Genomic DNA, 17,021 nt, shown 5'->3' on the forward strand with positions numbered 1-17,021 from the left:
ATAGTCTTGGTGATATCCATTTTGCCGTTCCAAAGACTTTTTGTCTTCATCTTTATTTTCTGTAATTGTCTGGGTTGGCAGCATATCTGATAACTGAATTGCAAATTGAGTAATAATTATATAAAAGCCAATTTAATCTAGTTTGGTAGTAAAAATTAAAGGTACTAGAGACAGTAATCCATTAGACCATGAACAAAAGAATAACTGGTTGTTTTTATTTGTGTGTTTATATGAAAATAGAATAGTTTTGCTCCTTGAGATTCACAAAAATCAATACAAAGAGGCAAATTCCATTTTATATAGACTAATTGTTAAAGCAAATTAAAAAGTCCATCAGTGATAGATATGTAACATCAAGGAATAAATAAAGTTTGAATAATGCCTTATTGCTAAGATTTTTAAACATTTATTTATTTATTTTGAGAGAGAGAGAGAGAGAGAGAGCAAGCAGGGGAGGGGCAGAGAGAATCCCAAGCAGGCTCCGTGCTGTGAGCCTAGAACTGATATGAGGCTTGAACCCAGGAACAGTGAGATCTTGACCTGAGCCAAAACCAAGAGTCAGATGCTTAACTACTTACCCAATTGAGCCACCCAGGTGCCCTGCTGAGATTTTTAATCAGTTCTTTCTGAGGGCTCTCTTAGAATGGATGCTTACAGAACTTCCTATATTTAAAAAAAAAAAAAAAATTTTTTAACGTTTATTTATTTTTGAGACAGAGAGAGACAGAGCATGAACAGGGGAGAGGCAGAGAGAGAGGGAGACACAGAATCTGAAACAGGCTCCAGGCTCTGAGCTGTCAGCACAGAGCCTGACGCGGGGCTCGAACTCACGGACCGTGAGATCATGACCTGAGCCGAAGTCGGATGCTCAACCGACCGAGCCACCCAGGCACCGTGAGAACTTCCTATATTTAAAATGCTCTGTCCATTATCTCAGTTCCAAATTTGAAGGATATCCCCACATTTAAAGTTTCGTAATGTGACTTCACTTTAAAGATGAGGTTTGAGATACACAGAAAACTTGAGCTTCTATATCCCTTAACTCCTTTTAGTTACCATGATTTTAGAGCCATGATTCTCAGTGTGCCTGAGAATCTTATAGGAAACTTGTTTTAAAAAGTAGATTTATATAGGACTTCCCTAGATACTCTGATTCTGCATTTTTAACAAGTACCCACTGTGGATTCAGGTCTTCACCTAAGTAGCTGGAAGTTATTAGTAAATAGAAAGTACACATGATAATCAATTGGAAACAACATTCATATTAGTATATTAACCTCTGTTTCACTATCAAATCCATATTCACTGTTTATAAAGCATTCAGAAAACATTACCAGTATTTTATTTAAAGGTGTAATAGGCATTTAAAATAGTATTTAATATAATAAAGCAAATATTGGGAGGTAGTGGGCTAACCAGATACCTTAATTACAGATTATATGGGGATGTGGTCTTTATTGCTTGTGCTTGTTTTTCTTTGAATAAGTGAATTCTTTTTCTATAATCCAAATCATAAATGTCTTTTTGTTCCTTCGTGTGTACTTAATACCTTTCTCTACTTAACTTTAGAGCAACCATCTAAACCTGAAATTGTAAGCAAAGCACCTTTTCTCGAAACAGAGCAGCTAAAACAGGTAAGAACTTGGATTAATTGCCTTCACTTAGCTTAATGTTAAATGTCTTCTCCTGGCTTCAGATTCCAGGACAAATAAGGATAGACTTTGCTCTTATGGAGGTGGCAAGGTTGCCAGTGCCAATCAGAAAGTCTGCCCGAGTTAGAGTGGGAACACGGAGGGTGATGTAATCATTTCTGAAGGGAGAAGAGTGGGGAAGAATCAGACATCAGCCTTTCTTGTTTGAATGAACTGAATGTTAAGTGGAGTCGTGAAAGATGAGTAGATTTTCTCCAAGCCAAGGGTAGAAAGGCTTTCCAACAACATGATATACTATGACATGAAGGAGAATGGCATTTTTAGGAAGCATCAAGTTATTCACTTCGCTGGAACTTTGTGTAGCAGAACAGTGGGCAAGAGAGTACAATAAAAGATAAATCTGGAGAAGTAAAGAGAAGCTGGGTTATGACAAGCCTTATGTAATGGTGGGAGTTTGGACTTTATCCTATTGACAGATCAAACTGTTGAAAAGTTGAGGTAAAGATGTGGTAAGATCAGATTTGAACAATCACATTAGCAGAAGTGTGAAGAGAGGCTGTATTGAGAAGGGACAAACTGGAGTTTATATTTGGGCTAATGGACTAATGATATTATTTTCACTAACTGAAATACCTAAATTTTCCTTTGTGAAGAAAAAAAACAAACAGTTCTTTGAATCAGATTAAATTTTTCTGCATAACAGGGGTGCCTGGGTGGCTCAGGTTGGTAGAGCCTCCAACTCTTGGATTCAGTTCAGGTCATGATCTGGTGGCTTGTGAATTCAAGCTCTGCCTCAGGCTCTGTGCTGACAGTGTGGAGCCTGCTTGGGATTCTCTCTTTCCCTCTCTATCTCTCTGTCTGTCTCTCAAAATTAATAAATAAACTTAAAAAAAATTTTTTTTAATCTTTAAAAAATTTTTACTGCATCACATTTTTTAACAATGCTAGCTATTAAAGTTATAACACGTTTGAAAAAAAGTGGTGGGAATTATAGATTTGGTAAGTATATAAGTGTATGTATCTGAACTTGATATAGTACAAGACTGGAGAGGCAGCCCCACTTAATGACTCTTGCATACTAAGATCTGTGAACCATGGGAAAAGCCAATGTTAATGTAGTTATGTTATTTAGTTAATGTTAAAAATGAATAATGTCGAAATGAATTTGGTAATGATTTTAAATGAATGTGATTTTATTAAAAGTGGCAGCATCTATTGCATATTTTTAAATGGGCAAGACCATAATTTTAAGTATGAGACCTTGTTTTTAATGCAAGAGAGCATTTAATCAGTCCCTCGTCCATGCTCAGATAATGAATGGGTCAGGGAACCTTTGGAAAAACTGCATCCTCTGAGGAGTCTAAAACTTTCAAATTGACAACCACTGATGGAAACAAGGTAGCAACATTCCCTCTTCTTTTTGCAGTTGGGAGACTGCATTTCAAAAGACAGTTATCCAGATGGCAACATCACGTGGTACAGGAATGGAAAAGTGCTACAACCCCTTGAAGGAGGTGGGTATGCAGTGGGCAATAAATTCAGATGACCTATTTTGACTTTCTCTTCTCTTGGCATTCCTTAGACTGTCCTGCATCTAAACATATTGCCCTCTTTGATCTATGACTCTATGCTTTGTTACTTTAAGTAACCATTAAGTCATTAAGTGATTCTTTAAAACATCATTTTAGCCCTTGTGTGGAAGAATCAAGAGCAGAGAAAAATTATTTCTGTATATGGCATGTTCTAGACATTAATTAAAGTGAGTGGGAGATAGGATTCCAGGATTCTATTTCTGTCTATTTCTCTGATTTCATCGTTCTGAAAAGACATTCTACCTCAGTACATGTCAATTTTCCCTCCTGTTAAATATAGTAAGAAGGACAAAACCACTTCTCAAAGATTTTGCGACATTCTATTAAGTGTTGTGATTTTCCAATGAAAGATGCTATCATTAGTATTCTTATTTTCTTCAGTGGTGGTCATAATTTTTAAAAAGCAAATGGACCCGGTAACTCAGCTCTATACCATGACTTCATCCCTGGAATACAAGGCAACCAAGGCTGACATACAAATGCCATTCACCTGTTCTGTGACATATTTTGGACCATCTGGCCAGAAAACAGTTCATTCTGAGCAAGCAATCTTTGATATTTATTGTAAGTAACTATATAATTATGCAATTTAATTTCTGAGAGTATTCAAACGGTATTAATCTTCTAAGTCCCAATCCACATGCTCTTTGAATTCTGCTTTCAACCCCCCATTTCTGTTCTTCACTCAAATAATATCTTTCTCCTTGGAAGACCTTTTAAAATGAATGCTTAACTATCCTATGAAACCTTTCACTTTCCATTTGTCATTTCTGAACATCTCTTCTGTATTCTGCTAGATGCTAAATTCCTTAAAGACACGATCTCTGACTTAGTCTGACCCCTTTGGGTAGTCCTTAGCCTGGCACACGGCTATGAATTTTGTAAGAGTTCAAAATGCCATCTGATTACTTTCTGAATGAATGACAGATGAATAGAGGCTTATGACTGATTGGTCTTCTAGATATGGGATTTCCATTTTAATGAAAAAATGTATTTTAATAATGAGATCAATTGCATAAGTTTAAATAGGATGTTGTATTCCAAGACATTTGGTTAACTTTATTTAATAGATTGGAAACATAGAATATTATACTAAAAAGGAACCTTCTTGATCATCTGATCTAACAACATTATTTTACTCAGCAGTAAAGTGAGGGTCAGAGACTTGACCTAAAGTGCCGTGGAGACTGGGTTAGAATCCTTTTCTGCAATGTTGTTCTCTATACTGTAAGGCAGGTGCCAAGACTCAGAGCAAACATACTCATAATGCAGACCCAGTGCAGTGTGTTTCTAGAAGAGGAGCTTAACTGCTTTTGGTCTCAGTTTGGAAAAAAAAATAACTCATAGTGTTGTTATGGAGATTAAGTGAAATCACAGATCTAAAATAGCATCCTATATCACTCATTAAACTCTTGTTATTAAGTTAGTGTTATTATTACTATACGATCATTATTACTATGTAAGCATAGAACTAGAGATATCACTTTTGGAGAAATGTAAGAAAGCATGTCATTATTTTTAAAAAATGAATCAAAACTTCTTATAATACTACCGTATGGGTAGAATAATCTAGTACTTCTGCATCTACTCTGGAGAAAGAATAGAAATGCCAGTTGAGCCTTTGGAGAGTTTTGTCTCATCTACATTTCTATTTTGGTTCCATAAAATGCAGAATATTATATAGAAACAAAACTAAAATTCCACTCGCCCTAACAAGAAGAGATTGTTTTGCCTTAAACGTTGTATGTAAGTTTCAACTTGACTTAAAAGCGAGGATTTAAAAGATTTCACTATGTACAGCTTATCTAACATCAAACTATTATTTCTGTAAGTAAAGGCAGAATTCTGTCTGTTCAAAAATATCCAGTTGGAAATAAACTATCTTGGTGTAAGTGCAAGAGTACAAGATAGGAAAGAGCATCAAGATGAGTAATAAGGATGGGGAAATTGGCTTAAGAAAAAACAGGAATGTATGTATCAGTCATGAGGAGTTGGGTAGGCAGAAAAGTCCTTGGAAGAATAAGAAGGAAATGATTTTATTGTGGCTGGATGTGGGGGGGAGGGGGTGCATTTGGCACAGCTTTTAAGAAGGCAAAATGTATGCAGTGCTGGGCTTCACAGTAAAGATATAAAAGTGCTTAAGATATAGTCCTGGCATTCAAGGAGTTTACTACTCCAATAGAGAAACAAGATAACTACATCAGGAGGAAATTGTCAGTGCAAGGTTGCAAGTGGGAAGTGACACTCAGAACTCAGTAAAATAGCCCCCAAAGCTCAGATGCCCAAGGACAGTGATTCTCAGGCTTTTGTGTGCATCAGAATCACCAGAAGGACTTAGAACACAGATCACTGGATCCTGCTCTGAAGTTTCTCATCCAGTAGTTGTGGGGAAGGGTCCAGCACTTTGCATGTGTAACAAATTCCCTGGTGATACTCATGCTGTTCATCAGAGGACCACACTTGGAGACCCACTGCTCTAGGTGACTTCAGAGAGAAGAAGGAGGGAGCTAAACAGAAAGGACAAAGAATACATTCATAATATAGAAATTTGATCAATTTATCTTGAGAAAGATGCACTAGTCTACTCCTACCCTTGTCTCCCTTACCCTGTCCAGTCAGTAATAAAGTTTTATAGAATCTAGTTCTTTAATCTTTATGTTTGTCTGATTCTGCCTCTGACGCTGCCTAAGAATATGCCACCATTTGTCATCGCCAGTATTTCTGTGATTTCCAAAATAATATTCCTTTTGTTCACTCCAAACTGCCCTCCAAGCTGCTGCCAGAAATATCTTTCTAAAAACAAATGTGACCATGTTAGTGCTGTGTGATGACAGTTTTTTAATGACTCCTCAGATCTCTCAGATTAACCTTCACACCCCAAATATTGTTTCTTCCATGTTTTAATTTAAATTCCAGTTAGTTAACATACAGTGTAATATTAGTTTCAGGGGTAGGATTTAGTGATTCATCACTTACATACGACACCAGGTACTCATCACAAGTGCAGTGCCCTCGTTAATCCCCACCACCCATTTAACCCAACTCCTGCACATCTCCTCTCCAGCAGCCCTCAGTTTGTTCTCTATAGTTAAGAGTCTGTTTTATGGTTTGCCTCTCTCTCTTTCTTTTCCCCTATGTTCTTCTGTTATGTTTCTTAAATTCTATATATGAGTGAAATCATATGTTTCTTTCATAAAATTGTCTTTGATTTATGTTGCTTAGCAAGATACTCTCTAGCTCCATCCACACCATTGCAAATGGCAAGATTTCATTCTTTTTATGGCTGAGTAATATTCCATTATGTGTGTATGTGTATGTGTGTGTATATTCCATTGTGTGTGTGTGTGTGTACGTGCATACAAACACACATCCCACTCTTCTTTATCCATTCATCAGTTGATAGACATTTTGGCTCTTTCCATAATTTGACTATTGATAATCCTGCTATAAACATCAGGGTGCAAGTAACTTTCAAATTAGTATTTTTGTATCCTTTGGGTAAAGGATAGTGCAATTTCTGGGTCATAGGGTAGTTCTATTTTTAACTTTTTGAAGAACCTCCATACTGTTTTCCAGAGTGACTGTACCAGTTTGCATTCCCACCAATGGTGCAAGAGGGTTCCCCTTTCTCTGCATCCTTGCCAATGCCTGTTGTTTCCTGTATTGTGAATTTTAGCCATTCTGACAGGTTTGAGGTGATATCTCACTGCAGTTTCGATTTCAGTTTCCCTGATGATGGGTAATACTGAGCATCTTTTCATATGTCTGTTAGCCATTTGTATGTCTTCTTTCGAAAAATGTCCATTCATGTCTTCTGCCCATTTTTTAACTGGGTTATTTATTTTTTGGATGTTGAGTTCTATACATTTTTGTATATTTGGATACTAATCCCTTATCAGATATGTCATTTGCAAATACATTCTCCCATTCTGAAGATTGGCTTTTAGTTTCATTGATTGTTTTGTTCACTGTGCAGAAGCTCTTTATCTTGGTGAGGTCCCTTTATAGTTCAGGTTTCTTTTGTTTCTCTTGCCTCAGAAGACATATCTAGACATATCTATGAAGAAATTGCTACGGCTGATGTGAAAGAGGTTACTGCCCTTGTTGTCCTCTAAGATTTTGATGGTTTGCAGTCTCACAGTTAAGTCATTCATCCATTTTGAATTTATTTTTGTGTATGGTGTAAGGAGGTGATCTAGTTTCATTCTTTTGCATGTTCCTGTCCAGTTTTCTCAGCACCATTTGTAAAGAGGCTATCTTTTTTCCATTGGATATTCTTTCCTGCTTTGATAAAGTTTAGTTGATCATATAGTTGTGGGTCCATTTCTGAGTTTTCTATTCTGTTCCATTGATCTGTGTCTGTTTTTGTTCCAGTACCATACTGTCTTGATGACTATAGCTTTATAATATAGATTAAGGTTCAAAATTGTGATGCCTCCAGCTTTGCTTTGCTTTTCCAAGGTTGCTTTGGCTATTTGGGGTCTTTTGTGGTTCCATACAAATTGTAGGATTGTTTGTTCTAGCTCTGTGAAAAATCCTGGTGGTATTTTGGGTAGAGATTGCATCAAATGTGTAGATTGCTTTGGGTAGTATCAACATTTTTGTTAAAATGTTTTTATTCTTCCATTCCAAGAGCAGAGAAAGTTTTTGCATTTCTTTGTGTCATCTTCCATTTCTTTAATGAGTGCTTCATAGTTTTCAGATCTGTACTCTGAAAACTTACCTCTTTGGTTACATTTATTCCTAGGTATTTTATGGTTTTTGGTGCAATTGTAAATGGGATTGATTCCTTGATTTTTTTTGTTCTGCTGCTTCATTATTGGTTTCTGGACATTGATTTTGTGTCCTGTGACTCTACTGAATTCATGTATGAGTTCTAGCAATTTTTGGTGGCGTCTTTCAGGTTTCTACACAGAGTATCATGTCATCTGCAAATAGTGAAAGTTTGACTTCTTCCTGGCTGATTGGATGGATTTTATTTCTTTTTGTTGTTTGATTACTGAGACTGGAACTCCCAGTACTATGTTAAATAATAGTGGTGAGAGTGAACATCTTTATCTTGTTCCTGATGGTAGAAGAAAAGGTCTTAGTTTTTCCCCATTGAGGATGATATTAGCTGTTTTTGTTGTTGTTGTTGTTGTTTATGTGGCCTTTATTATGTTGAGGTATATTCCCTCTATCCCTAATTTCTTTAGGGTTTTTATCAAGAATGGATGTTGTACTTTGTAAAATGTCCTTTCTGCATCTATTGATAGTATCATGGTTCTTATCCTTTCTTTTCTTAATGTTGGTGTATTAACGTTGATTGATTTGCACATATTGAACCACCCTTGCAACCAAGGAATAAATCCCACTTGATCATGGTGAGTGATTCTTTTAATGTACTGTTGGATTCAATTTGCTAGTATTTTGTTGAGAATTTTTGTGTCCATGTTCATCAGGGATATTGGCCTATAATTCACTTTTTTAGTGGAGTCTTTGTTTGGTTTTGGAATTAGGTTAATGCTGACCTCATAGAATGAGTTTGGACATTTTCCTTCCTTTTCTAGTTTTTGGAGTAGTTTGAGAAAAATAGGTATTATCTCTTCTCTAAATGTTTGGTAGAATTCCCCTGTGAAGCCTTCTGGCCCTGGACTTATGTTTGTTGGGAGATTTGTGATTATTGATTCAATTTCTTTGCTGGTTTTTGGTCTGTTCGCATTTTCTGTTTCTTCCTATTTCAGTTTTGGTAGTTTATATGTTTCTAGGAGTTTATCCATTTTTTCCAGATTGTCCAATTTGTCGCCATATAATTTTTCATAATATTCTCTTATAAGTGTTTGTATTCTTGTTATTTCTTCTGTCTCATTTGTGATTTTATTTATTTGGATCCTTTCTTTTTTCTTTTTGGTAAGTCTGGCTAGGGGTTTATCAATTTTATTAATTTTTTCAAAGAACCAGCTCCTGGTTTCATTGATCTGTTCTAGCTGTTTGTTTGTTTCTGTATCCTTTATTTCTCTTCTAATTTTTATTATTTCCCTCCTTCTACTGGCTTTAGGCTTCATTTGTTGTTGTTATTCTAGCTCCTTTTGGTGTAAGGTTTAATTATGTATTTGAGATTTTTCTTGCTTCTTGAGGTAGGACTGTATTGCTATATACTTCTCTTTTATGACTGCTTTTGCTACATCTCAAAGGTTTTGGACCTCCATGTTTTCATTTTCATTTGTTTCTCTGTATTTCCTTGTTTTTTTCTTTAATGTCCTGTTTGACCTATTCATTCTTGAGTAGGATGTTCTTTAACCTCCATGTATTTGTGGTCTTTCCAAATTTTTTCTTATAGTTGACTTCAAGTTTCATAGCAGTGTGGTCAGAAAATATACATGGTATTATCTCAATGTTTGTTACTTGTCAAGGCCTGATTTATGACCTACTACGTGATCTATTCTGGAGAATGTCCCATATGCACTTAAAAGAATGTGTATTCTTCTACTTTAGAATGAAATGTTCTTGATATATCTGTTTAGTCCATCTGGTCTAGTGTATCATTCAAAGCCCTTGTTTCCTTGTTGATTTTTGCTTTGATGATCTGTCCAGTGATATAAGTGGAGTGTTAAAGTCCTCTTCTATTATTGTATTATTATTGATGTATTCCTGTGTGTTTGTTATTGTTTTACATATTTGGGTTCTTCCAAGTTGGGGGAATAAATATTTACAATTTTTAGGGCTTCTTGTTGGATAGACCCATTTATTATGATATAGTGCCCCTATTTACCTCGTTATAGTCCTTGGCTTAAAATCTAGTTTTCTGATGTAAGAATTGCTACCCTAACTTTCCTTTGGCATCGATTTGTGCGCTGAATGTTTTTCTATCCCCTCACTTTCAATCTGCAGGGGTCCTTAGGCCTAAAATGAGTCTCTTGTAGGCCGCATATAGATGGGTCTTGTTTTTATTTTTTAATCAATTCTGATACCCTATGTATTTTGATTAGAGCTTTTAGTTCATTTACACTCAGAGTAATTATTGATATATATGAATTAAGTGCCATTTTATGACTTGTTTTGTCATTGTTCTGGAGATTTTCTCTGTCCCTTTCTAGTCTTTGTCATTGTCATTCTTTCTTTCCTATTCAAAGAGTTCCCTTAAATAGTTCTTACAGGACTGGTTTAGTGATCACAAACTCCTTTAATTTTTGTTTGTCTGGAAAACTCTTTATCTCTCCTTCTACTCTGAATGATAGCCTTGCTGGATAGAGTATTCTTGCCTGCAGATTTTTCCCATTCAGCATGTTGAATATATTATGCCACTCCCTTAGGACCTGCCAAGTTTCTGTGGAGAGATCTGCTACTAACCTTATTGGTCTTCCCTTATAAATTATGGACTTCTTTTGTCTTGGTGTTTTTAGGATTTTTTTTATCTTTATATTTTGTAAATTTAACTACAATATGTCTTCGTGTTGACCTGGTTTTGTTGATTTTGAGGGAGCTCTCTGTGCCTCTTGGCTTTGGATGTTGGTTTCCTTCCCCAGATTAGGAAAGTTTTCACCTATAATTTCCTCAAATAAAACTTCTGCCCCTATTTCTCTCTCTTCTTCTGGAACCTCTGTGATCTGAATGTTACCATGTTTGATGGAGTCTTGGGATTCCCTAAGTCTGCTTTTGTGAACCAAGCTTTTTCTTTCCCTCTTCTCTTAACACTCCCAATTTTGATATGCCTCGAATCTCTTGCAGCCATGGTCTCAATCTTTACCACTTCACTGTATCTTCTTCCATCTTGTTCTGTTTTCCAGATGCCTCCCATAGAATACTGCTTACTTGCCTATCCATTTGCTGTCACTACCTTACTTTTATTTTCTAGCAAACACCTACTTATTCTTTAAAACCCAGCTATAGCATCAACTCCTACAATATCCTTCCCAGTCTTATGCATCTATAAGCTACCAATGATCACATTATATGCAATTTTTATGTTGTTAGACCTTATAAATAGATTGAAAATCATGCTGTTTTCAACTTTATAACTTTAGCACTTAGTGCCTGCACAAAATAAATATTTGCTAAACAAATGAATTCATGATTGGGCAGAGCATAAATGGAAAGATGGGACAAGGAAAATTTAAAATAGACTCTTGCTTATTATGTAGTGGTATATATAGGTATATACTTGAACTAGTTGAAGGCAATTATGGGTACAAGGTTAAGAAATTTTTATTTCAATCTTCACATATTGGTATCACATGAAGGATCTTGCATATCATTGTAATATTCAAAACACTACTTCAAAACTGATTTAAAGGAAATATGTATGTGAAGGATTAGAATGAGGGACTGACTAAAGTTTGAGGGTAGTATTTCAGGTAGCCTGTGGGAGAACTTGGATTATAGAAGTGTTAGTAGGAATAAAAGGAGAGAATCAGATGCAAAAAATAGTATTAATCACTAAGACTTGGTGACAGAGTAGATAAGAGAAAGGCAGAATACCTGGCAGAATGATTTACTAATGGACAGAACAAAATAGGGACAACGGGAGAGCAAGTGATGGTTGATTTTGTTTGAGGCATGTTCATTGAACATCTAGAAAGTTACTGTTAAAACTCACATCTCTCTGATCTCATTGTAGTTCTTCAGTTCTCTAATGCAGAGCAGAGCCTATTGAAAGAGGACACAGAGAAGGGAAGTTTTGAAATAAAGCAGAAAGTCAGATAGATTGTGATCCCTATCTGTTCTGATGTCAGTTTTGATTGAGTAGTCTCACAGTGACAAGCAACAGGACAAAACTGTCAGTGAAGGGCCACATAAAAGAGTGAAGAAGACCTAGAAATGGAAGGTCAGAGAGGGGGATGGCAAAAAACAAACTTTATTTACTTTCCAACTCTACTGGGAACTGCTGATCAAGGAACTGCCTCACGGAAATTCAGGAAAACTAACAAAAAGTATATTAAACCAATCACTGTTTACCTTCAGAACATCCTGGGCAAATATTCAGAGAGACCCCATGCATGAAGAAAAGGCAACACAGTAATCTATATCAACCCTTTTAAGTTTTGTATGCATTTTGATTTTGGGAAGAGAAAGAAATGATAGCAAGAGATAGAAAAAAAAACACCTCTGAATCGATCACTTATTTGTTTTATTAGCTAATAAAAACAGTAAGTCTTCATAGATTATTATTCTACTCCTACTCTTATTCTATTATTCTTATTATCCAGCTATATAACAAGTATGTATATTAGAACGTGGGTCATTTATAACTGCCAACACCCCCTCCTCTTATTTCCTGTTTGCTACATATGGTCCTTTGTATCCAAGCCTTTAATTTTTTTAGTGTTCTACTATTAGCAGTACCCTCTACTAAAGAATACCCTTTAGCCCTATTTTCTCCATAAAAAGTGACTAAAATGGAATGGAAAGTGCACCTTTGCCCCAATGAACAGAACAGAATTACAATACATTTACAGTCCTGTTGACTGGGTTAAGGATCTCCTTCAGTTCACAGGATTCATCTTTTTGAAAACTGATCTACTCTCCTGCATGCCCAAAATCTTGCTGGTTGTTTAGCTCATGTCTCTTTTTATTCAGTATAAGGTATTATTATATAAGATGAGCATAGGGGTGACCTAACAGTTTTAGCTACTATGCTAGCTGATCCAGTCTTTCCAAACCGTGAGGTTCATATAATAGAGTTAAATGTCCTTATAATGAAATCATGCAGTGAGATTGTTCCTACTGGTCTTTTACACATAAAATAATTATGGTCATTTCTACCTCAGTTAAAGACATTTTGCTAAGAAGAAATTGGTTTTTATGTAACAAGGTCTCTTTGTAGTTTGCTCTAACCAAGATTAGTACTTGTTTTAGCAAGTAGCTATTAACTTCAATCCCTCTATAAAAAGATACATTTAAGTAATTACCATTACTAGCTTCTTGAGAAAATTGTGTATAATTTAGTCATTTATATTGTATGTACAGAGTAATTTGGTACTTGATGAAAATGGTTAACTTGTGTCTGTGACTCTTGTAGATCCTACTGAACAAGTGACAATACAAGTGCTGCCATCAAAAAATGCCATCAAAGAAGGGGATAACATCACTCTCAAGTGCTTGGGAAATGGTAACCCTCCTCCTGAGGAATTTGTGTTTTACTTACCAGTAAGTGCTTACGGATTATTACTTGGGCTTAACTACTATCATTTTGTCCTGTTGTGTGGCAGCTGGCTGACATTAAAAATTGTACGTACTTGGGCAGCTTGAGAGAGAACGGTGTTGTTCTTGGGGAAAAGGGACACCTGTAGAATGTCCTTTGAAAGTTGTGGGGGGTTTTTTGTGATTGTTTTTGGCATCTGCCAGTGATCCTGCCTTTTCCCTCAGTGTTAAGAGATTTCAGGGGAAAAGAGATAAAAAGCTGCTCATAGGAAACCATAATTACAAACACTCAAGTTTTCATTATCCAGATAAGCTATAAAAATCTCTTCAAAAACAGGTAACTCTAAAATGAAGAATGATGACAGCAAATGGCTTGATGTAGATTCTAGGTCTACCCACAATGCCTTCATGAACACATCTCTGAACCTCCAAAGTAGGACCATTCTGTTGTGTGTTCTATTTAGCTAGATAAAATAAAGCTAGGGGCTATATCTTGCCATCATATATGGTCTTGAAGGGCCAGCCCCTCAGCTTTTATCAGTATCATAGCTGAAAAGAATGATGCAGACAGAGGATAATTTGGAGCATTCCTCTGGGATGTATTCTAGACATCTAGTGGTATGGAGCCAGATAGAGAGAGCTGTCTGAGATACTAGTTAGTTCTCCCAGAGCTCTTCCCAGGTTTGGGTATGACATAACCTTCCACTGAGAGAAGCCATATACAACTTTATATTGCATTTATTGAAGGGATATGTTTACAAATGTCACCTACTACGTTTCTCAGTAATGTTTAAGAATATCATCTACTCCATTACTCAGAAGACTAACATAACTGATTTCTTTTAGACTTAAATATTGGCAGAAAACTTTGTTTCTCCTAATAAATTGACATATTGCTTTTGTTTCATATGCAAATGGACTTCTAAAACTAATTATGTTTCTACTTTGGCTATCCTAATAGCCAAATTTGACAGATTTGACAAATTTGTGTCTTGGTTTTTGGCAATAATATCTAATGATTATGGGTTTTTTGTTGTTGTTGTTGTTACTATGTGCTCTTAGTTCATCTATATTCTTTCTATTCTTAGTTTATTAATTCTTTTCTTTTCTTCACTTTTTAAAAAAATTGTTTTCCTCTATCTTTCTCTTTTTCTCCCCATTCCCTTCATCCCTCCCCCCTCTTCTTCCCTTCCTTTATTCCTTCCTTTCTTATTTTTCTCTCCTTTTTATTTGGATATGTGGTATGTTTTCTTTTAAGCTGCCTCAAATATTTTTGTTGAATTAGTCAAGGCATAAATATAAAATGAAGTTTTAGAATTAAAAAAAAAAAAACGCCTTAACCCTCAAATCCGAGCCATGCTATCAATGGAATAGATGTCATCCATACCATGTATGTGAGCTCCTCAATTTCCTTAGAACCCAAATCTCAGTTATTTTTCCAGAAATCAGATAACACAAACTCTACTCTCATTTGTCCAATCATAGAAACACATTCCTTTTTTTCTTACATAAGAAAATGCCATTTTCATCATGAAATACAACTCATCTCATTGTAGCTACCAAGTGTAATCATCTGACATTTTACCTCTATCAAAAGGGACAGCCTGAAGGAATAAGAAGCTCAAATACTTACACGTTGACAGATGTGAGGCGCAATGCAACAGGAGACTACAAATGCTCCCTGATAGACAAAAGAAGCATGATTGCTTCAACAGCCATCACAGTTCACTGTAAGTCACCTTATTCTTCATTACCAACTTCACTTTAAAGGCCTCTAATAGTCTAGCCATCTTTTCAAGTAAATTGCAACTATATTTTTCTCAAATGATGTGTGCTTTCAATAGGCTTATTAAGTACATCAAAGCAAACTCAGCTTTGGTCCAGATTTCCACTGCATTATTGAAATCTGGAGTGGATCTAACAAGTGCAACTTTTGGCAGTGGAAAACTTCCATCTCCTTTCTAAATCTCTTCTATTTGTGCTATTAACAAAATATTCATGGGGATCTTAAAGAAATTACCCGTTTTATATTTTAAGAAAATACTTAGATGTTCTCAAAGTTCACAGTGTTTGCACTTAGCCCAGAAAAAAAGTATAGATTAAATATATTTTAAATTTTTTATTGCAGAATATCATTAGTGCCCAAACCCAAGCAACATAAAGTTACTATAGACTCAACTTTTGGAAGCAGCAGAGGTAGAGACCACTAAAAGCCATTTATTGTGTGTATAGAAGGATAGAAAATTTCTGGAAATAGAACCTCTTCAAAATCACCCTAAACATACCTATTCATTAACTGTTAACCTGCTTTTGATCTCCATATACTCCAATAGTTATATTTACTCTAGTGTGATAGGAAAAAATATACACACAAAAAAGCACCTTAAGTCCTTTACTTTGAAACTGCTGACAGTCTATATTCTTGATGTACCTGACGCATTATGGAATTGGGGAACTAATTTGAACCGTTCCCCAGTGACACTACAATTTACAGAATGCTTTAGGCAAATGTCAGTCTTGCTTGGAGGTATAGGCCAAACTTTTCTAGTAAGTCCTTTGTACCCAGTAGCACCTCAAGACATGATCCATTGCAAGAAAGTTTCTCTAGACATGATCTGCTATAATCCCATTGAGTATGAGGGGTTTTGTTGTTTCAAAACCAAAAGAGACTTTTGAAATTGTTCTGAGGTAATGATTGTAAGTCTTTCTTTCTGCCTATAATGCTTGGAAAACATAGAATGGAAGCTAAGACTTTGAGGGAGATACAAAACTATACACTGGGGAAGAGAGTAACCAGATGGTTGCTTTGAGTGTCTGATGTTGGGAGAACACCCTGGGGAACCCTAGAAAAACAGCAAACTGTTAAGAAATGTTCACCACCAGGCCATTTCTCTGTTTGTTCCATGTTCATGTTGTATAGATCTGAGTGTGTTTGCCATCAGAAGCTGGTTAGAAAGAAAGCAGTGACCTTAGGATAACAACAATGCTACTTTTTCTCTGGGGACCAGTCAGTCCTGGGACCATTTATCCAGCCTGTTCCATGACTACCCATCCCCCAAAAGAAATGAAGTGAGAGAACATAACCAGCAGATAGAACTGCCTATAAAATAACTCCCTGATATCATTGTCCATGAGATCTGTGGGCCAATACCAATAATCCAGTGCTTGGAGATGGTACAGTAAGCTTAAATTTAAGAGACCCTAAAAGGAAAGAGCCCTTATTTGTGTTACTTGTAGATCAGCAGGGATGGATAGATAACAGAGTGATAAGGCAAGAGACTTGGGTGCAGCCACATTGTAGCTCAATGATCAACTGTGATAAAGAAAAAAATAAAATAAACAAAAGTATGTAACAACTTAATTGGATTTCACTGCACTTAATTGGATTGAAATGATTTTCGGTTTTGAAAGGTCGACTATCACATTGGGCTTTAAGGACTGTATTTCTCTTTAACTACAAATAAAACAAGATTTTACTCTGAATTACATGAAATGAAAACATAAAAATCCTATTTTTTGGTCCATTTATCCTTGATTGTTGTTTGTTGTCTGAAAACAAGATTTGTCTCCTTTGCATAGATGACTAAAGGGAGTATGGATAGAGAGGCAGCAAGCCACGCTTGCACATGTTTGCAGAAGGTCGTCAGGGCTTCCCGCC

At 35.9% G+C, this 17,021-nt stretch overlaps 1 protein-coding gene across 2 annotated transcripts in view; it reads left to right on the top strand.

Annotated features, from left to right (window-relative positions):
* Positions 1-17,021, top strand: part of ALCAM (activated leukocyte cell adhesion molecule) — a 213,869-nt gene that overhangs the window by 165,241 nt on the left and 31,607 nt on the right. For both annotated transcript variants that reach the window (XM_053903311.1, XM_053903312.1), the window contains exons 4-8: positions 1,570-1,634; positions 3,079-3,166; positions 3,626-3,808; positions 13,242-13,369; positions 14,961-15,093. In XM_053903311.1, the coding sequence (XP_053759286.1) occupies positions 1,570-1,634; positions 3,079-3,166; positions 3,626-3,808; positions 13,242-13,369; positions 14,961-15,093 (597 nt within the window). The remainder of the gene's footprint in view (positions 1-1,569; positions 1,635-3,078; positions 3,167-3,625; positions 3,809-13,241; positions 13,370-14,960; positions 15,094-17,021) is intronic.

Source organism: Panthera pardus, unplaced genomic scaffold (genome assembly GCF_024362965.1).
Source record: "Panthera pardus isolate Hobbes unplaced genomic scaffold, ASM2436296v1 HiC_scaffold_16, whole genome shotgun sequence".
NCBI classification, from domain to species: Eukaryota; Metazoa; Chordata; class Mammalia; order Carnivora; family Felidae; genus Panthera; species Panthera pardus.